Source organism: Callorhinus ursinus, unplaced genomic scaffold (assembly GCF_003265705.2).
Source record: "Callorhinus ursinus isolate GAN/ISIS: 27379988/994484 unplaced genomic scaffold, GSC_fseal_2.0 scaffold4, whole genome shotgun sequence".
Taxonomy (NCBI): domain Eukaryota; kingdom Metazoa; phylum Chordata; class Mammalia; order Carnivora; family Otariidae; genus Callorhinus; species Callorhinus ursinus.
The window spans coordinates 1,009,057-1,028,796 of NW_027397066.1; the positions used below are offsets into that span (position 1 = coordinate 1,009,057).

Consider the following 19,740-nt stretch of genomic DNA (forward strand, 5'->3'; position numbering starts at 1 on the left):
AGGCTGGGTTGTCTCCAGGTTGGCGTCTTTATTTATTTATTTATTTTAAGATTTTATTTATTTATTTATTAAGATTTTATTTATTTTTTGACAGAGAGAGACAGCGAGAGAGGGAACACAAGCAGGGGGAGCGGGAGAGGGCGAAGCTGGCTCCCCGCTGAGCTGGGAGCCCGATGCGGGGCTCCATCCCAGGACCCTGGGATCATGACCTGAGCCGAAGGGAGACACTTAACCTACTGAGCCACCCAGGCGCCCCCAGGTTGGCGTCTTTAAAACACAGGCTGCCCCTGGAGCTGTGGGGGTGGTGCCAGCGCCCAGTCACAGAGGGGCTTTCATTGCCCATTTTCCTGATGAGCATACAGAGTCCCAGAAGGGAGGTGGTCCAGAGGCACTTGGGTGGGGCAGGCCAGAGCCATGCCTAAGTGTCTCCCCTCCCCTCTCTGGTGCCCCTCTGGGTTTGCCTGAAAGTAGAAGTGCCGTCTTCCTCGTGAAGGGGGTCACAGGAGGCGTAGTCACATGGGGTCTTCTCCAGCTCAGATCTGTCCCACCCAGCAGTGCCCCAGGACCTGTCACAACTCCACCAGCTCAAGCTCTGCCATCAGCTACCCTCATCCTTCCCCAGAGCCCGAGGGTTGGTGTCCCCTCTCTGAGGCCCCCACCCCTGCTCTCCATTGTGGTGCCTGGCCAGCACCCAATCTCCAAACTTGTCTCCTCCTGGAGGATTGCCAGTAACTCGGGCAGCTTAGCTACAATGGGATGCAGTTCGCTGTATTTCAGCCGCAGGCAGACAGGCAGAGACGCCCCTCACTGCCGGGCCTTTGCACACACAGTGCCCCCCGCCTTGATGCGCTCCTGGGCTTGTCCACCTGAGGACTGGCTGCTCACACCTGAGTTCAGCTTGGGCAGCTCCTTCTCCGTGAAACCTCTCTGACAGGCTTCACCCACCGAGACGCTCCCCTTCTACGTCCCCGCGTTCCGTGGCTTGAGGCCCTGATCGGAGGTCGGATGGCACCTGGGACTGCGAGGCCCGCAACTAGAGGTCCGCGCTCGGCCCCTCTGCGCGCCCGCCGGGCCCAGCGGGGCGACTGGGGGCCTCGCGCGTACGGCCCCGGCTCCCACGCCCTCCGAGACCGCCCGGCGCCCCCGCCCGGCCTCGCCCCCTCTAATCCCCTCCGCGGGCAGGGGCCAGGCGAGCCGCGGCCCCGCCTCCGGGCCGCCCCAGGGGAGGGGCGTGTCCCGCGCCCGGCGAGTCGGGGCGGGCGTGGCCGGGCCGGGGCGGGGCCGGGGGCGTGGCGGCAGCGGGCCAGCCCCCACTGGCTGCCGCGCGCCGGGCCGCCCGGGCTCAGTGCGCGCTGGCGGCGGCGGCGGTGGTGCGGACAGCTGGCGCCGCGCAGTCGTGCTCCGCCGGGCGCACGGACGCACCGGCGAGCCGACGCTGGAGGCACGGGGCGCAGGCGCTGGGCCGGCGGGCAAAGAGCCGGAGCAAGAGCCGCGCGCGGGGAGTGGGCGCCAGCGGCCGCCAGGTCTGTGCGCGGGCGCGGAGGGGTCGAGGCGGGCGCGCGGCGAGGCCAGAGCGCGCGGCGGGCTCACGTCCCGAGCGGTCTCTGCGGCGGGGCCCGGCCGGGGCGCAGGCTTCCCGCTCTGGAAAGTTTGCCGCCGCCGCCGCCGCCCTGGGAGGGCTCTGCAGAACTAAGGGAGGGAAGGGGGAGGAAGGGAGGGACCGCGGCGGGGAGGAGGCGGCCGGCGCCAGGCGGCCCGGGAGCCCAGGGCGGCGGCGGCGGGCGGGGCGGCCGGGGATCGTTGGAGCCGGGGCGCAGGAGCCCAGCCACCGCGGCTTCCGCCCCTGCGCGGCCCGGCTCCTCCGGGGTAACGAACTGCCCGCCTCCTCCCGCAGTCTCCCGAGTGGCGCCCTCCTCCCGCCGGTGCCAGAGCGGGGCCATGGGGGGCAGCATGCCCGCGCGCGCCGCCTGAGGACGTCGTCGCCCTAGCCCCCGCTATGGGCGCCCCGGCTCGCGCCCTCGCGTTCTGCGTGGCGCTGGCGGTCGTGACCGGCGCCGCCTCGGGGCCCCCAGGCATGGAGCAGCGCGTCGTGCGGAGAGCGGCAGGTAAGGAAGCACCCGACGGGTACCGGAGAGGGGCGTCGGGGCCCAGGAACCGGCTTCTTGGGTGGGTGGGTGGGTGGGCGCCGCATCTGAGTGGGCCCGAGGGCGCGCCCCGGGCTGGCCCTGCGGAACCAGAGCCCGGGTTTCTGCCGCCCTCCCTCCCCGGGAATCTCGGCCAGAAGTTTGTGGGGCTCCTGGAGCCTCAGGGCTACCACCCAAGTGCGAGGCCACGGCGGGGAGCTGGACGCGCCCGCGGCGTCCGTAGCCACTGCCCCCCGCGGTTCCCTAGTGGGGCGCAGCCTGACCCCGGGCAGCATCGGGAGAGCGCGGGGGCTGCGTTTCCCATTCCCATTGTTCTGCGGGTCCTCACTGACGGAAAGTTCCTATTGTTGGTGCCGCAGTCCCAACCCGCCTCCGTCCCGGCTCATGGCTTCGGCCCAAAGCGAAAGACCGCACTTTGGAGGGAGGGTGTGAGAGAGTGCGTCAGCCTGCCACCCGGGCCCTGCCCCCCAGTGGCCTGCGCGACGACGCAACACCGTCTAGTGCTTCCGCTCCCCAGCCCGGTGGGTGAAGGTGTCTGCTCCCCCAGGGTGCGCGCCAGACGCCAGGCTGGGCGCCGCGAGGTGAGAGGGCGGGTGTCTGAGGGACGTGGAGCCGTGGACCCCAGCTGGCAGTCAAGGTCGGGTGGGCGTCGAGGGTCCGCGAGGGGCCCGCGGGCCGAGCTCCGGGGAGGGGCGGGAGCGCGTCGGTGCGGCAGGCCCCGCCCCGCACACGCGCCGGGGCCCTCGAGGTGCAGCGTGCGCGGCCCCCTGCCGAGCCCGCCGTGCGCTCCGGGTGGTGCCGCCCCGCACACGCGCCGCCAAGCTCCCGGCTGTGCCCCGAGGAGAGAGCCGGCCCCGGGAGACAGCCGGCCCCGAGGAGAGAACCGGCCCGGGGTGGGGGTGCAGCTGGCCGGGGAGAGAACCGGCTCCAGGGGACAGACGGCCCGTAGGAGAGAGCCGGCCCCGGGGACAGACGGCCCGGGGGATAGTTGGCCCCGGGGGGACAGCCGGCCCCGAGGAGAGCGCCGGCCCGGGGGACAGCCGGGCGCGGGGGCCGTGCGCACCCCCGCTCCATCCCGGCGGCCTCGCGGAGGGAGGCCTTCGCCCGGTGAGCTCACGCCCCACCCGGGCGGGACCCGAACAGCCGCTCCTTTGTACCCGGCACGGCCACAGACCGCGCATTGATGGCGGCCGCGGCGGCCTCGCAGGGAGGTGTGAGCTGAGCGGCGGCGGGCGCACCGTGCCAGGGAGGCGGTGGCCGCGGGCAGGACGGAGGCAGATGGCGGCCCGCCCCTCCCCGCGCCCCCGCGCCCCTTTCTGCGGCGGCGGCTGCAGCGTCCCGGAACAATGTCATTTTTTTATGAATGAAGTGGGCCCGGCGCTTGAATGTGTGTGTCATTCAGCGGCGTGACAGAGGCCGTCGCGAGGTCAGCGCGCGCTTTTAGCGCCTGTTCAGGCGGCCCCAGCTTCCAGGGGCGCCGAATAGGCGGTCGCGGGGGGAGCCCCGAATTAGCATTCGCATTCAGATAGAGATATTACTCGCTACGGCCGAGGAATGTCAACTAGCCCCGAGGAGGGCGCGGCGGGCGGGGCTCCGGGCCCCCTGCGGACCCCCTGCGGCGTGCGGGGGCGGGCATGATGGGGGGCTCCGTCCTCCCTCTGGGAACGCGCCGCACCGGTGAGGCCGGTCCCGGGGCTCAGGCCTGGGGCACAGCAGCAGGAGGGACCCCAGGGCGCAGAGCCTCTTTCCCCCACCAGGGCATAGCTGCCCCCTTCCCCCCGCCCCGAAGTAGAGGGGCTGAGACAGGTAGTGAGTTGCTAGGTCAGTGAGCTTTTAATCCGGTTCGCTAAGGAGATGGACCAGGCCGTAAAAATTCAAAGGCCTCGTGAAATTTAGAATTTCCAGCTGACACTTTCTCAGGAAACATAAATTAAAAAGCCAGACTTGGCTGGGGTCGGGGTGGGGAAGGTCCGGGCCACTGGACTGACCTGGGCAGCCTTCATCTGCACATGGGGCCAGTGTTCTCTGTGAGGGGCCTTGAGCGGGGGTACTCCCCTGCTGCCTGACCCCACCCAGCCAAGAGGGGTCCCCTGGGAGTGCAGGGCATTTCCCAGAAAAGCACTGGTTGCAACCTCCCCCACCTCCTGCTCATCAGGGTTGGACTTTGAGCCCCACAGGCCTCTGGGTGGTTCATTAACCTGGGTGAGCCAGAGGCTGGACTTCTGACCTCTACCCCTGCACTGAGCTGAGAAGCACCCCTGCCCCCAGGGCCTCAGGTCCTCCTTGGGGCTGCTCTGGGGCCTGGCTGTGCCCCATTTCATAACTGGAACTAAAAGGGAACAGGAGCCCCAGCAGACTTGGGCTGGAGGGGCAGCCTGGCAGGTCTGAGTGACTTACAAGTGAGTAAGCAATGAGGGGGGATCTCTTCTCGATGGGAGGGGAGCTCCCTGACCCTACATCCTGCTGGGGGCTCTGGGTACCCTCCTCAAGCCCCAGTCACCTTACTTTTTTGTGAGGACAGGTAATGGCAGGGTTCTGGAAAGGTCAGGCTGGGTCATCCCATAAGCCCACATTCACTTGCCTGATCTCCAGCCCCCCCTCCTTTTTTCTAACTTTGTTAATGAAACTTTTCAGATAGTTTCCAGGTGGGAAGGGGGTAGGTCACATCTTCTGCCTCGGCTTCGGGTCCCTTTGAGAAAACCCATGTCTCTTGGGCTGTTTGGAAGCATGTACGACCCATACTCTGGAGGGCAGTGAAAGCTTCATCAGACATCCGGAACCAGACCCTTTGTTCTTCATCCTACCCCAAACCCCAGATCCCTTGGGGGCAGCCGGTCCAATGGTTCCTTTGAATCAGGTCTGAATTTGATGCTTGTTCTTTGGGGTCGCCCCCAAGGCCCTTCTGAGGAAGTGTTGTCCAGCCCCTGTGCACTGGGGGGCCCTCAACTGTAGTGACCTGAATCTAGGAGTGTGTCCTGCCCGTCAGGGGTCAGGGCCCGGGCGGCAGCCCTCCCGAGCAAGCTAGCTCTGGCCATGGCCTGGTGACATCAAAGGTGACGGTTTGGGTCTCTCACCCTTGCTCTCCCGGGACCCAGCGCTTTCACGGCTGGGGTGGCCTCCCTGGCCTTCCAGTGGGATTTTTGCCCTGTGTCCCAGTGGGGAATTGAGGCACGAGGCCAGTGAGTAGCAGAGTCAGGGGGACCCTGTGACTGGGAGACAGGCCCGCAAGCCCAGCTGGGCCTTTTCAGGACATAGTACCCCTTGGGTGGTCCCACGGGCTGCCCTTGGCCTAGGGCCCCCGAATGAGCTCCGCCCCCTGTTGGGGTGGGGGTGCGGGTGGGGGCGGGCATTCCACCTGTGCCCACTCCCCTCAGGCACGGGGGCACCTGCCGTGGCACACAGGACGGCCTCTAGCATGTGTGGACCCCAGCACTTGTGTGGGTGTGGGTAGGGCTCCCTTTTGTTGATCAGGGAAGACTCCCCCCTAGAGCTGCTGGGGGTGGGGGCTGAACAGCATGTGCCCCTGCCGCTCCCCAGGTAGAGCCAGATGGTGGCTGGGTTAGCGCCCACCCATGCCCATCACTTTGGGCCCTGCCCATCCTTCTTTGTCCTCCTGCTGACCCCATCCCCTTGGCCACTGCTGGCTCACCCCCAGGGTCCTCCGTGGCTCAGGGTGGGCCTGGTGTGTCAGCTCTACTGGAGGCAGAGACTCTGCTGCCCTGGCCCGGGGGTCCCTGGCTTCGGCCCCTGGGCAGGTCAAGGGCTGGGCCTCAGCTGAGTGCAGGGTCCATCCAGCAGCAGATGGCTGGCCTGGGGGCTGCTCTGTGTCTCCTCAGTCCCATGCTGGACAAGGTTGAAGTGAATACTGTGTGGATGGTTGACCGGCCGAGCCTGCCCAGACCAAACCGGAACCAACCACTGTTGCCCTTGGGCCAGGGCCTGGGGCTGAGGCTGCCATGACCAGCCTGTCCTCAGCCTTCTGGGGGGCCTCAGTCAGTGCCCAGCACTGGGTGGTCCCCACAGGATACAGTAGCCAGGACTGTGGGGCTGGAGGTCAGAGCAGAAGTCCCCTGACTGTGGGGCCCCCGGGGATGCAGACTTGGAGGATACTCCAGAGACCCTCCTGGTAGGCACGGGGCTGGTAGGCCCGCCGGAAGTGGGTGGGCAGAATTGGGACTGTCCAGGGAGCCAGGGGCTGGTGTGGCTAGAGTAGGCAGCTGGGCCCTCGAATCTAGGCCATGCGTCGGCAGAATGACAAGTGATGGTGTAACTGACCCAGCCGGGTCTGGGGAAGGAGGCCTGGGCAGCGGGACCACCCACCTCTGTCCCGGGCCCCAAGCCCAGGCTGCCCTCCTGCGCTGGCCATTGTCTGGCCCTGGCAGGGAGGCCTGGGGGTGATAGTCAGCCCCGCCAGGGGTATGTCCCAGAATCTCAGTGTGCTAGGCAGCCACTGGGCCGGGAGGAGGGCCCTGGGGGCTTACGTGTGGACATCCGCCCTTGGGAGCATCTTCTACCCCAACTTAGCATTTGCACGTGAGGTGGGCCAGGTCCCCTTAGCCTGGCTCGAGGGTTCCCACTCTGACCTGCTCACAACCTCCCACCCCTCCCAGCTTGTGTCCTTAATCTGTGAAATGGTGGGGGGGGGGTCCCAGGTCCCCTTAACCTGCTGGCCTGTGAGACCGCTGCCCGCAGCATCTTGTCTCTACTTAGGAGTGTTCTTGCTGTGTGTTTAGTGTAGTGCTGAGGTGTAGCTCACGCACACGACACTCTCTTCTAAGTTGGGGTACAGGCATTCCATGTCCCTGAGACCCGGCCTGGCCCCCGAGGTCACCGGCCCACAGCAAGTGCTGCCTAGCCGTGGCTGCTTCCTCCTTGAGCTGGGGAGTGTCTGTTCTCTGGTCCGGAAGTGCTTTTGCCACCAAGATGAGAGATGGGGGGCAGTAAGTGGGACCCCTGCCCCCCTCCCTGTTCTTCCTGCCTCGAGCCTCCATTCTAGGCTGGAAGCCAGAGGTCTGTGGAGCACCTCTGCCTGCTGCCTGGTTTTGTACGGCCTGTAAGCTCAGGATGTATTTTGCATTTCTAAGCGGTTGGAAAAAACCAGAGGAAGAATGGTACTCCGTGGCACTCTGCAACCTGAATTCTCAATGTCCACGAGTATGGTTTGGTGAGCGCGCAGCCGACCCCACTTCCTCGCGCGTCATCTGCGTCGGTGCCACAACGGTGCGGTTGTCCTCAGGGCGCACACCAGTTGGCAGGCCTGGGACACTTCGCAGGACAGCAGGCTCCAGATGCGGTGGCCCTTGCCTAGGCCTCTGGGCCCCAGATGCCCCCACCACAGCCTTCGCTGCATGTCTGGGCAGTGGTCCTGCCGTGGGGCCTCCCGGGGGTGCCGGGCGCCCAGGATTCCTGTTTCGGGGGCTCCTGCCTTAGGGTCATTATCTCCTCCACAGAGGCCCTGGGACCTGAGCCCGGCCAGCAGGAGCAGCTGGTCTTTGGCAGCGGGGACACCGTGGAGCTGAGCTGCCATGCGCCTGCCGGTGGTCCCACGGGGCCCAGCGTCTGGGTCAAGGACGGTGTGGGGCTAGTGCCCTCCGACCGCATCCTGGTGGGGCCTCAGCGGCTGCAGGTGCTCAACGCCTCCCACGAGGACGCGGGGGCCTACAGCTGCCGGCAGCGGCTCACTCAGCGCGTGCTGTGTTACTTCAGTGTGCGCGTGACCGGTGAGTGCCCCGGGGCCGCGCCCCGCCCCGTGTGGAGGGTCTTGGTGGCCGTTGGGGGGGGGCACCCCGCAGGAGGTGCTGCGTGAAGGGGCTCCAGCCCTGCCCGTGGGGGGCCCCCACGGACCCGGGAGGAGGTGGAGGTACTGGGGTGTGGGCCCCGGGCCCTTGCCTGTTGGGGGGCTGACTCCTGAGCACTGCCTCTGGCCTGCATTTCAGATGCTCCATCCTCCGGAGATGATGAGGATGAGGAGGACGAGGCTGAGGGCACAGGTGAGCCCCCGGGCCCCGGGGTGAGCCCCCGGGCTCCGGGCACGCAGGGCTGGCTGGGGCTGGGGGCCTGCCTCCCCGGGGTGGGCTTGCTTCCTCGCTGCCAGCCCTACGCTCATCAGGCAGGTAGGAGACCGAGAGCTGGGGGCCGTCCCCCCGGGATCACACTGAGCGTGGGGGCCCCTCACCGTGGCGGCCCTGAGCTCTGGGTGGCAGGCTGGGGGGGGGGCACTGTGTGGAAAAGGTGAGACGGGGAGAGGCCGAGGCGGGGGCAGTGAGGTGGCCCAGCCGGGCTGCTGTGGGTCATCGGACTGAGGGCTCAGGGGCATGGGCGGTGGGAGTGGAGGGTGGCTGTGGGCTCTGGGGACGCCAGCTTTGGGCACATGTTCGTCGTAAAGGGGAGGCTGTGGCATTTGTGGGGAGCAGGCCGCGGGTGTAGGGGCAGGTGGGGTGACGGCATGCAGGTGTGTAAGCCCGGCGCACTGGTGGGTAGACTTGGCCCATCACGGAGGGGCTGGTTAGGGGAGGTGGGGGGCCATGAGAGGTCCAGTGGGCAAAGAGGTGAGGGGGAGCCCACTGGGGAGGTGGCGCTGCATGGGGATGTGGGAGAGGAGTGGCCCTGGGAGAGGAGCCAGGCGCCGGGGCGCGTAGGTCGGCTCTACCTTGGGTGTGCGTGCTGACAGAGGCGTGGAAGGGCCCTTCCTGAGGAGCCACCTGGTTTCCTCTATTTTCCCTTTTTCCCTTGGCTGCCAGGAGTTCAAAGCCAAGCTCCAGGCCCAGTTGCTCCTGGAGCCCCGGCCACCCTGGCCATGTCAGGCAGTGCTGGCCCCCCTCCGCCACCCCCACCCCGGCACAACCCGGTGGGCTCAGGGCCTCCAAGGGTCACTGGCAGGCTGTCCTCCACAGACACCGTCCAGCAGGGCTGAGCCACCATGGTCTCAGCCTGCCGGTCCCGCTCAGGGTCTCTGCTCCCTGCCTGGGCCTCAGCGCCCTCCTCCGCCAGCTGGCTGTGTTGAGGGCAGCAGGGCAGGGGGGGGGGTGAGAGGGGCATCTCTCCCCTGTCCTAGGGGAGGCCTGTCCAGCCTCCCAGGGCAGGAATGCAGCCCCCACCCCAGTAACAAGGAAGGATGGAAACCAGTTAGGGTGGAGGATGGGGACAACCCTGAAAACCAGGAGGGGGCAGGGCCTCCCGGATGCCATGTCCCCTCCCCCTGCCCAGCAGGCCCTGGAGTGCTCTAGAGGGTGACCCTGGGTCTCAAGGGTTCTAGCAGGCACCTGACCATCTTTGAGACTCTGGGCTCTGCAGGTGGCTGCGCCTTATGTCCCGCTCTGCGGCTTCCAGGTCCTGGCCTTGCTCGTCCACCCAGCTGGGCTCTGTGACCTGGGCTGACCTGGTTCCGCTTCCGGCTGGGTCTCCACCTCAGTGGGCTGGCCCCAAATGTGCCTCCCTGGGTTGGTGGGTGCTCCCCTGGGAGATACCCTTGTGTCTTGAAGGCTCCCAGGTCAGGGGGTATTGTTCCGGACCCTCGGGCCCCCTTGGCTGCCGCGGTTGCTTGCGGGAGGCGGACAGGGAGGGGAGGGGCATGTGCTTAGCTTTGAGAATGCCAGGGGGCGATGCCGGGGCTGTCGGCGGCCTCGTCCAGCCAAGGCAGAAGTCCTCAAAAGTCCAACACTCCAGGGGCACCCAGGTGGCTTCAGTTGTTAAGCGTCTGCCTTCAGCTCAGGTCATGATCCCAGGGCCCTGGGATCGAGGCCCGCATTGGGCTCCCTGCTCCGCGGGAAGCCTGCTTCTCCCTCTGCCGCTCCCCCTGCTTGCGTTCCCTCTCTCACTGTGTCTCTGTCAAATAAATAAATAAAATCTTTACGGGCGCCTGGGTGGCTCAGTTGGTTAAGCGACTGCCTTCGGCTCAGGTCATGACCCTGGAGTCCCGGGATTGAGTCCCACATCGGGCTCCCTGCTCGGCGGGGAGCCTGCTTCTCCCTCTGACCCTTAGCCCCTCTCATGCTGTTTCTCTCTCTCTCTCTCTCTCTCTCTCAAATAAATAAATAAAATTAAAAAAAAATCTTAAAAAAAAAAAGTGCAACACTCCGTACACAGGAGGGGACACGGAGGCTGGAGGCGTGGGCAGCCTGGCGGCTTCTGAAGGGGGGTCAGGCGGGCCTCTGCCCCCACCCTGGTTATGGCTGGCATGCACCCCTCTGCCAGCAGGGGCCCCTTACTGGACGCGGCCTGAGCGCATGGACAAGAAGCTGCTGGCGGTGCCGGCCGCCAACACCGTGCGCTTCCGGTGCCCGGCCGCCGGCAACCCCACGCCGTCCATCTCCTGGCTGAAGAACGGCAAGGAGTTCCGAGGCGAGCACCGCATCGGGGGCATCAAGGTGGGCCTAGTGGCGGGCGGTGCTGGCCGGCGGGGTCCTGGGCCACTGTCCCCTCACGCACACCTGCCCACAGCTGAGGCACCAGCAGTGGAGCCTGGTCATGGAGAGCGTGGTGCCCTCGGACCGCGGGAACTACACGTGTGTCGTGCAGAACAAGTTCGGCAGCATCCGGCAGACCTACACCCTGGATGTGCTGGGTGAGGCCCTGGGCTGGCGGGTGTGGCCTGGCGGGTGTGGCCTGGCGGCGTGGGCCCCGGGCGGCCCCTAACCCCGTCTGCCCCGCAGAGCGCTCTCCGCACCGGCCCATCCTTCAGGCAGGGCTGCCTGCCAACCAGACGGCCGTGCTGGGCAGCGACGTGGAGTTCCACTGCAAGGTGTACAGTGACGCGCAGCCCCACATCCAGTGGCTCAAGCACGTGGAGGTGAACGGCAGCAAAGTGGGGCCTGACGGCACCCCCTACGTCACCGTCCTCAAGGTGGGTGCCACCCCTGGCCGGGCGCCGGCGGTGGGCCGCTGCACGGGAGCCGCTGGGCCTGGCCCTGCTGGCCCCCCGTGGCCGGGAACCGGGAAGGCATCCCAGCAGGGAGGCTCGCTGGGTCAAAGGGTTGGCAGGGGGCGGGGGGGTCGGCATCAGACCGGCCGGGGAGAAGTGGTGGGGGGCTCGGCTCCGCACTGGCGGGCTGGGGGGTCGGCTCGGGAGTCTGGGCCCAGTCCCGGCATGTGAGGCAGGCAGCACGTGGTCCTGCGGTGAGTCCTCGGTTTTCCCGTCTGCCCTAAGGGTCAGCCTCAGCCCTGGAGGTAGGCCTGCAGACGGCGCCCTGGGCCGGGGTCAAGCTCAAGGCCCCAGGGCAGGCAGGTGGCCGCTGAGCCCTGGCACGGCAGGCTCTGGGCCCGAGGTGCGGGCAGCCACGCCTTCCGCTGCCCTGATTCGACACCATCCGCGTGCGCAGAGCATGGCTCGCGGTCTGCCTGCCTCCCTCCGCCCTCGCTTTGTTCCCACGGCCCTCGGGGCGGGGGCCACCCGAGTTGGGATGGTTGCGACACTCTCTCAGCCCAGAGAGAAACATCTGTTGCTCATGGGGGTGGGGAAGCGGGCGCTTGGGCTGAGAGTGGCAGTGCAGGCCCGACTGGAGAGGCCGCCGTGGCCCCGCTGGGTGAGAGCTCCACACTCACGGGAACACGCTTGCGGAGAGCCGGGCCCCGCTGGGACCCCAGGGCTAGGCAGCCGGAGGGCCTCTCGGGGGTGTGCCTGCAGGGCCACGCTCTGGGCTGACGTGGGTGGGCGTGCAGAAGGTGCATCCTGTGAAATCACGGCCCGCCACGGGGAGGTGCTCCCGTGGCCTCCAGGCCGGCCCCTCCGTTCCCCGAGGCCCGCCCCCGTGGCGGGGTCCGCTCCGGGCCCCGCGCCCACATGGCCGCTGAGGGCGCGCCTGAGCCGGGTCTCTTGTCCCCGCAGTCCTGGATCAGTGAGAGTGTGGAGGCCGACGCACGCCTCCGCCTGGCCAATGTGTCCGAGCGTGACGGGGGCGAGTACCTCTGTCGAGCCTCCAATTTCATAGGCGTGGCTGAGAAGGCCTTTTGGCTGCGTGTTCACGGGCCCCAAGCAGGTAACGACTCTGTCCCACGCTGCCTGGCACGCCGAGCTCCAGCTCCGACGCCCTGGCCACGCGCCCACCTGCACGCCCCCATCCTGCTCGCTCCCCGCCCCGTGGCTCGCGCTGTGCTCCCGGCGGAGCCACGTCCGCGATGCTGGCGCCTCTGGCCTCCACTGTGACTGCCCGCTTCGAGCCCCCGCGACCTGTGCTGACCCCGCCTGCGCTCCCGCCACACCCCCAGGAGGCCTCCGGCCTGGCAGAGGCTGTACCGCCCGGCGTGAGCTTCTGCTTCCACCCCGCCCCCACCCCACCCCGTGCGCGTCTCTCGCTCTGCCTCGCTCGCTCTCACCTGCTCCTGCCCCGGCCCCCACGGCCGGCTCCCTTGCTGTCGGTCTGTCCCTCGGTTCACCCGCCCCCCCCGCCCCCCCCCCCCCCGCCCGCCCCCCTCCCCGGCGGCCCCCCCCCCGGTCCCCCCCCCCCCCCCCCCCCCCCCCCCCCCCCCGTGCACACACTAACCTTGCACGCCGCGTTCGTGCAGCACGCCGCTGGCTGCATGCCTGGCGCTCACCTGGGACAGAGGACTCGCCGGTGGAGGGACTGGCTTCGGGCTCTGTGTGGACGCACGAGGCGGAGGACCCTTGGCGCCATGGCCGTGGCCGTGGTGGCGGCAGCGTTTTCCTTGCAGCCTGGCTGGATCGTCACTGCGTGGACTCTGGCTGTGGTGCCCATGGCAGGTGCTGGTGCTCGCCTATCGCGCTCTGTTCTCTCTTTGTAGACGGCGGGCGCTAACACCACCGACAAGGAGCTAGAGGTTCTGTCCTTACGCAATGTCACCTTTGAGGACGCGGGGGAGTACACGTGTCTGGCGGGCAATTCTATCGGGTTTTCCCATCACTCTGCGTGGCTGGTGGTGCTGCCAGGTACTGGCTCCTGCGGCCTGCTCTGTTCCCGTGCTGCCGGGGTCGCTGGCTTGGGACACTCCACAGCTGCCAGGGACAGGCAGGGGACCCTGCGGCCTGGGGCCACCTTGCTCCCCGGCGCTCCTGCGCCAGGCCGATGGCTGGTAGGGGAAGACAGTCGACACGCCGTGTCTTGGCTCAGAGGGGCCCCCCTGGAGCCCCCCGCTCCCAGCCAGGTCCCCGACAGCCTAGGTGGTAGCTCTGGAGTCGCCCCGGGTGGCGGGTGTCAGTGCTGCTGGCTCTGCTGGGCTCTTCTCTCCTGGGTGTCCCCCTGCTGACCCAGCGTTTCTGACCGCAGGCCCCTCAGTGTGCCCCCACCGGGGCTCTGAGCCCCTTTCCCCATGCCCACCGTGCCTCTGGCCCCGGCCCTGGCCGGCCCGTGGGGGCTCCCGTGCGGCTGGGCCAGGCCTGCAACGCCCGTGTCTTTGCAGCTGAGGAGGAGCTGGTGGAGGCCGGCGAGGCCGGCAGCGTGTACGCGGGCGTCCTCAGCTACGGGGTGGGCTTCCTCCTCTTCATCCTCGTGGTGGGGGCCGTGGCACTGTGCCGCCTGCGCACGCCCCCGAAGAAGGGCCTGGGCTCGCCCACTGTGCACAAGGTCTCCCGCTTCCCGCTCAAGCGACAGGTAACAGAAAGTAGATACCAGGTTCCGAGCCGCCTGGCCTCCCGGAGCCCCCACGGCCCCGCCTCCCGGGCTTCTGAGCTCAGGGACGCCCTGCAGCATCTGAGGCCCGGGGCCTGCCCAGGGATGCGGGTCTGTGTGGCCACTGAGCCAACCCCGCTCTTGTCCTTGCGGTGCCCCGGGTCCCTTGATCTCCACGTAGCGCTAGGTGGAGGTCAGCCAGACCTCCCAGGCCCTGGCCAGCCCGCCCACACAGGCAGAGCCGCATCCTCGCTGACCCCAGCTACCCCCTCCCCCCCACCATTGTTTGGCCCCCACGACACCAACCTGTCCCTGCTGACCCAAGCAGGTGTCCTTGGAATCCAACTCGTCCATGAACTCCAACACGCCGCTGGTGCGCATCGCCCGGCTGTCTTCTGGGGAGGGCCCTGCGCTGGCCAACGTCTCCGAGCTGGAGTTGCCCGCCGACCCCAAGTGGGAGCTGTCCAGGGCCCGGTCAGTGGTGGCGATGTGACCCTGTGTGCTGGGGCCGGGCCCTGACCCAGTGGGGATCGGGGGCACATGTGGGGTGTGGGGGGGGAGGCACCACTCAGAAACCTGATTGGACTCCGATCAGAGGCGGGTAGGAATCGGCTCCATGCGCGGTGTGGCTACTGCTGGACATGGGGCTGGGGCCAGAGGAGGCTGAGCCAGGGATAGATGCTCCCGGGGGTGGGGGCACCCCTTGCAAAGTGCTCTGTCTGGAGGGCCTTTGCACAGAGTGAGAGGCTGCAGGGTCAACGGCCTTCATTCTCACGAGCAGGGTTGTGGGAGCAAGTATGGAGGGCTTCCTGGATGCGTTGGCACTGGGCCTCCGAGACTGCCTGGGATGGAGCCCGAGGCAGGTGGGAGTGCTCACTGCCTGTTCGTGTCTACCGCCAGGCTGACCCTGGGCAAGCCTCTCGGGGAGGGCTGCTTCGGCCAGGTGGTCATGGCAGAGGCCGTCGGCATCGACAAGGACCGGGCCGCGAAGCCTGTTACTGTGGCCGTGAAGATGCTCAAAGGTGAGGGCGGGGGGCGGGCCGTGGCAACGGGGGCCCGGGCGGGGCTGGGGCACAGTGCCTGACACAGCCTCCCTCCCGCGCAGACGATGCCACAGACAAGGATCTCTCGGACCTGGTGTCTGAGATGGAGATGATGAAGATGATCGGCAGGCACAAGAACATCATCAACCTGCTGGGGGCGTGCACTCAGGGCGGTAGGTGCTGCGGGTGGGTGAGCAGGTGGGGCTCACGGGGCCCCGAGGGTGCGGCCCTCCTCTGAGGCCCCTGTGCTCCTAGGGCCCCTGTACGTGCTGGTGGAGTACGCGGCCAAGGGCAACCTGAGGGAGTATCTGCGGGCCCGGCGGCCCCCAGGCATGGACTACTCTTTTGACACTTGCAAGCTGCCCGAGGAGCAGCTCACCTGCAAGGACCTGGTGTCCTGCGCCTACCAGGTGGCGCGGGGCATGGAGTACCTGGCCTCACAGAAGGTGAGCGGGGGTGGGAGGAGGGGCGGCAGGTCCCTCAGCCAGCCGGGGCCACGTGGGAGCCTCACTGCCCCCTTCTCCCCCCGCCCAGTGCATCCACAGGGACCTGGCTGCCCGCAACGTGCTGGTGACCGAGGACAACGTGATGAAGATCGCGGACTTCGGCCTGGCCCGTGACGTGCACAACCTTGACTACTACAAAAAGACCACCAATGTGAGCCCAGCTGGAGGGGGGTGGTTGATGGTGGGGGCAAGGAGAGGGAAGCCCCCCCCCCCCCCGCCAACAAGAGGGCACCTGGCCCCAACGTGCCCCCTTCCCCCTCCCAGGGCCGGCTGCCCGTGAAGTGGATGGCGCCCGAGGCCTTGTTTGACCGAGTCTACACCCACCAGAGTGACGTGTATGTGGTCTCCCAGATCCTGGGGAGGGCCAGGGGGTCGGGAGCTGCAGGGGGTGCAGGACAGAGCTGGGATCCTCCCAGGCCCTGGCCCGTCTCCCCTGCATTCTGGCGGGGGGTGCAGGGCAGGCTGACTGTCCTGTGCTCCCCACCAGCTGGTCCTTTGGGGTCCTGCTCTGGGAGATCTTCACCCTGGGGGGCTCACCGTACCCCGGCATCCCCGTGGAGGAGCTCTTCAAGCTGCTGAAGGAAGGTCACCGCATGGACAAGCCGGCCAACTGCACACACGACCTGTGAGTGTCTGCGCCCTGCGACCACCCTTCCTGACACTGGTCCACGGGGCGGCTCACCCCCCCACCCCCCCGTGGCCTGGGAGCTCCCTCAGCAGGGTTCCTGAGGGGGACGGGTGGGAACCCATTGCAGGCTGGGCTCCGGTGGGCGCCGGGCCGGAAGCCTTACCCGAGCATGTGGCCCACAGGTACATGATCATGCGGGAATGTTGGCATGCAGTGCCCTCCCAGAGGCCCACCTTCAAGCAGCTGGTGGAGGACCTGGACCGCATCCTCACTGTGACGTCCACGGATGTGAGTGCTGGCCCCCCCCACCCCCGTGCTGTGTGTGGGGGACGCAGCACTGACCGCCGCCCACCCACAGGAGTACCTGGACCTGTCCGTGCCTTTCGAGCAGTACTCACCAGGCGGCCAGGACACCCCCAGCTCCAGCTCCTCGGGGGACGACTCTGTGTTTGCCCATGACCTGCTGCCTCCAGCCCCACCTGGCAGTGGGGGCCCGCGGACGTGAAGGGCCACCGGCCTGCAGGCCGAGCCCCCACCAATGTGAGAGCGGATGCCAGCTCCCTCCCGCCCCCGCCGTGCTGCTGGTGGAGTGCTGTTGACCACTGGGGCCCCCTGGCCCGGGTCTGAGTCCTGGGACAGACGGACAGACGGACAAGACAGCTCTGTGCGTGTGTGTGTGTGTGTGTGCGCGTGTGCACACGCGCCTGTGTGTGGGTGTGAGTGAGTCTTGGGGCCCCGGCACGGGGATCCCCGGGGTGCCCGCCCTGCTGTACAATGACCTCCTGGCCAGCGGCGCAGCAGCACCAGGGGGACGAATGTAGAATGTAAAGGGGTTCCTTCTGGGGCCCCTGCCCCAGGCTCCCCTCCCCCCACCGGCTGCCTCCCAGGGAGCCCCGGGGGTATGGCCTGGCTCTGGCATGCAGTGTAGGGTCTTGGGCTGAGCCTGCGGGGTCGCCCCTCTGTGGCAGGCCCCCCACCCACGCGACACCTTGTGCCTGGGGGTGAGTGTGAGCACGCAGCCCCCCACCTCCAGCCTTCCCCACGTCCCACCCTGCTCCTTGGAGACGGAATTACGGGTACCTGAAGGCAGGAGCCTTTAACTTCTCTCCGAGAGGTTCATTCCAGAAATGAGTGTACATTTATATAAATAGGAGCTGTGTGTAGGATACACACATATATATATATAAATACCTATACGGAAGAAGGGCTGGTGTCACAGGCACGGGACCCCGGGGGCCCAGGGAGCCCCCCGAGGGATTTGCTGTGGAGACGAGCACAAACACCAGCAGATGATGGAGGGGCTTTTCTGGCAGTTTTGTTTTAAAAATTGTACCTGGACCTGTATATTTGTAAAGCTATTTATCAACCCCCAGAACCCCTGTCCCTGTCTCGCCACCGGCCCCCCCACGTTCATAGTGTTGAGACAGCCGCGTGGCAGAGAGGTTTCAGTTTTAACTTATTAACAGCTGAGAAGGGTCCTGCTTCGTTTAGAGGCCCTGCGGGGGACGTGCATCGTGCTGGGCAGCACCCCAAAGCCCAGCCCGTTCCCTGGCGCCCTTAAGGGCCATTCATAGTTTGAGGTGATTCTAGTGAGGATGTTTTATTTCCTTTGGCCTTCTTTTGCAGGGGAATTAGATTTCTATAGGGTTTTTCTTTAGGAAATTTATTTTTGGGGACTTCAAGGCAAGCTGGTATTTTCCTCCAAGTTCTAATTGCCATGTGTTCTGGGTGGGGAGGCAGCTTCCAGTGGGGGCCAACCCTGCACGCAGGCTCAGATGTTATTAGATGTTACAAGTTTATATATATCTATATATATAATTTATTGAGTTTTTACAAGATGTATTTGCTGTAGATTTAACACTTATTACGCAATGCTTCTAGACTTTTATAGCCTGGACTGCCACCTTTCAAAGCTTGGGAGAGAAAGCCGTGAATTCAGTTTTGTTCCTTTTTGTACTGTTAATGGCCCGCGTTTGGGGGGCTGTTTTTTGCTCATCAGCTGGCCAGCCGGGCAGTTGTTCAGGGTGGTCTTTGTTCTCAGCGGCCCCCCCACCCGCCTTACGGGGGCCAAAGGTGGCGGCCCAAACTGGCAGACATGCTTTCCAAAAAATAAAGAGAGACGACTGGTTCCCATCCCTGCTCTGTGCCTTCTTGTTTCCTGCCCTTCTGGAACCCTAGTTCAGCCTGGGACAGGCCCTGTCGGCTGCCCTCCCCGCCCTGAGGAGGGAAGGGTCTCCAGCTGCTACGGGCACAGACTGGGACTGGCGGCCTGGGGTCACAAGCCCAGGTCCCGGCTTGGATAGGACAATCCTGGGCAAAGCCAGGGTGAGGGTGGTCCGCTGTGTCCAGCTGCATGGGCGTCCCAACGCTGGCAGGGTACAACCTCAGGGCCATGGGTGGTCTTCATGCATTCATTCATTCATTCTCCACCTCAGTCTGAGGTCCCCAAGGGCAGAGAACACCAGGAAGGGGGTGTCCAGGGGATGGGCAATGAGAGCATCCTGGGCTGTGCAAGGAGGAAGGCCCTGCCAAGCCGCCTGGCTGCCCCTGGCTCGTGGGCTCTAGGTGGGCTCAGGGGGTCCTGTGCGGGCACCTGCAGCGGCTTCTGAGGCCTCCCCCTCCACACCCTACCTGCTGGCATCTGCGGTTAGCTGGGGGGGAGGAGGTGGTTTATAGCTCCCTGCCCACCCCCGCCACAGAGCTGCATGCTAGCAAAGCTCTCACCTGGCCCCTGATTCAGCCAGACCCCGGGGGGAGAGTGCTGTCTGCTCCCGGAGCCACACTCCGGCTCCTGGACGCTTCCCTTCCCCATCCCATCCCCTCCTTGGGCTTCACCCGCAGCTCCTGCTCTCCACCACTCCTGGGACTTTGGGCAGTTGCTGCATGCTGACCCTCAGCTAGTTGGGGCACTGAGGACCCAGTGACAGGACCTGGCCCCCTCTGCTCTGGAGTTCTCGGTCTGAGGGAGTGGGGGACACGGATCGGGGCACCCACCCACGCTGCACCGGTGGGGGTAAGTCTGGGAAGGCTTCCTGAAGGAGGCGGTAGTGCCCAGGCTAAGTGGTGAGGCTAGAGAGGATTCAGGGACAGGCGGCCGAGCACAGCCTTGGCCCAGGTCCTCTCTGGACCCCAGTGCTGTGCAGGGCCGACTGTCCGTCTTTCCTCTCTGTCGCTGTGGACACCTAGTCTGGTCTGACCGGAGGGGACCAGCCACTGTGCTGGGTCCTCTTTTAACTCTGGCTTCTCAGAAACTCGCTCCCCCTACAGCTGTGTTCAACTCACTTTCCAAGTCTGGGGCCGCCCTGGAAGGGAGGATCTGAAGCCGGTGCCGTGCAATACCGCGACCCCACTGGGGGAAGCAGTCCTGGCACCCGGTCCGGCCTCTGCCAGAGACCCGGTGCTCTTTGTGTCCCCAGCGCTCTGGAGGGATGGAGGCCAATGAGGGCGTGAACCCCAAGTGCGGGAGTGCGGCCTGGGGCCAGCAGCACCCCAGGCCTGCGGGGAGGAGGAGGGGGCAGCCCAGAGGGGACCCGCGGAGGGGGGGACCTGGCGGGGAGCCCTGGGGGGGGGGGGAGGAGGTGGCCGGCGCGGGGGGGACCCGGGGGGGGAGCCGGGAGGGGGGGAGAAAGGGGGGAGGGGGCCAGGAAACGGGGAGGCGGGCGGAGCGCGGGCCGGGAGCGCCCTCTAGTGCCCGCCCGCCAGCATCCCCGCCAGGGGCGCGCTCGGGAACGGCGGTCAGGCCCCCAGGGGAGGGGCCGGTCTTCCGGACGCCGGACCGGGACCCCGGGCGGGACGGGGGCGGCCAGGGGAACGGACCAGGCCGGCAGGCTGGGGCACTGGACAGGCAGGCGAGGGCAG

General features: G+C 66.7%; 1 protein-coding gene across 8 annotated transcripts; it reads left to right on the plus strand.

Annotated features, from left to right (window-relative positions):
* Positions 1-1,356: 1,356 nt before the first annotated feature.
* Positions 1,357-18,009, plus strand: FGFR3 (fibroblast growth factor receptor 3). Of its 8 annotated transcripts, none has more exons than XM_073891303.1 (18): positions 1,357-1,523; positions 1,895-2,105; positions 7,595-7,864; positions 8,081-8,134; positions 10,338-10,510; positions 10,584-10,707; positions 10,796-10,986; positions 11,968-12,118; positions 13,497-13,687; positions 14,031-14,179; positions 14,606-14,727; positions 14,811-14,921; positions 15,004-15,194; positions 15,283-15,405; positions 15,519-15,589; positions 15,742-15,879; positions 16,065-16,170; positions 16,241-18,009. In XM_073891303.1, the coding sequence occupies exons 2-18, from the start codon at positions 1,997-1,999 to the stop codon at positions 16,385-16,387; spliced, it is 2,421 nt and encodes an 806-aa protein (XP_073747404.1). In that variant the 5' UTR covers positions 1,357-1,523; positions 1,895-1,996; the 3' UTR covers positions 16,388-18,009. The 8 variants fall into 8 exon arrangements, with proteins under 8 accessions (XP_073747404.1, XP_073747405.1, XP_073747407.1 ...); XM_073891304.1 differs by having other exon boundaries at positions 14,034-14,179; XM_073891306.1 differs by lacking the exon at positions 11,968-12,118 and adding an exon at positions 12,882-13,026.
* The last annotated feature ends 1,731 nt before the right edge of the window (positions 18,010-19,740 follow it).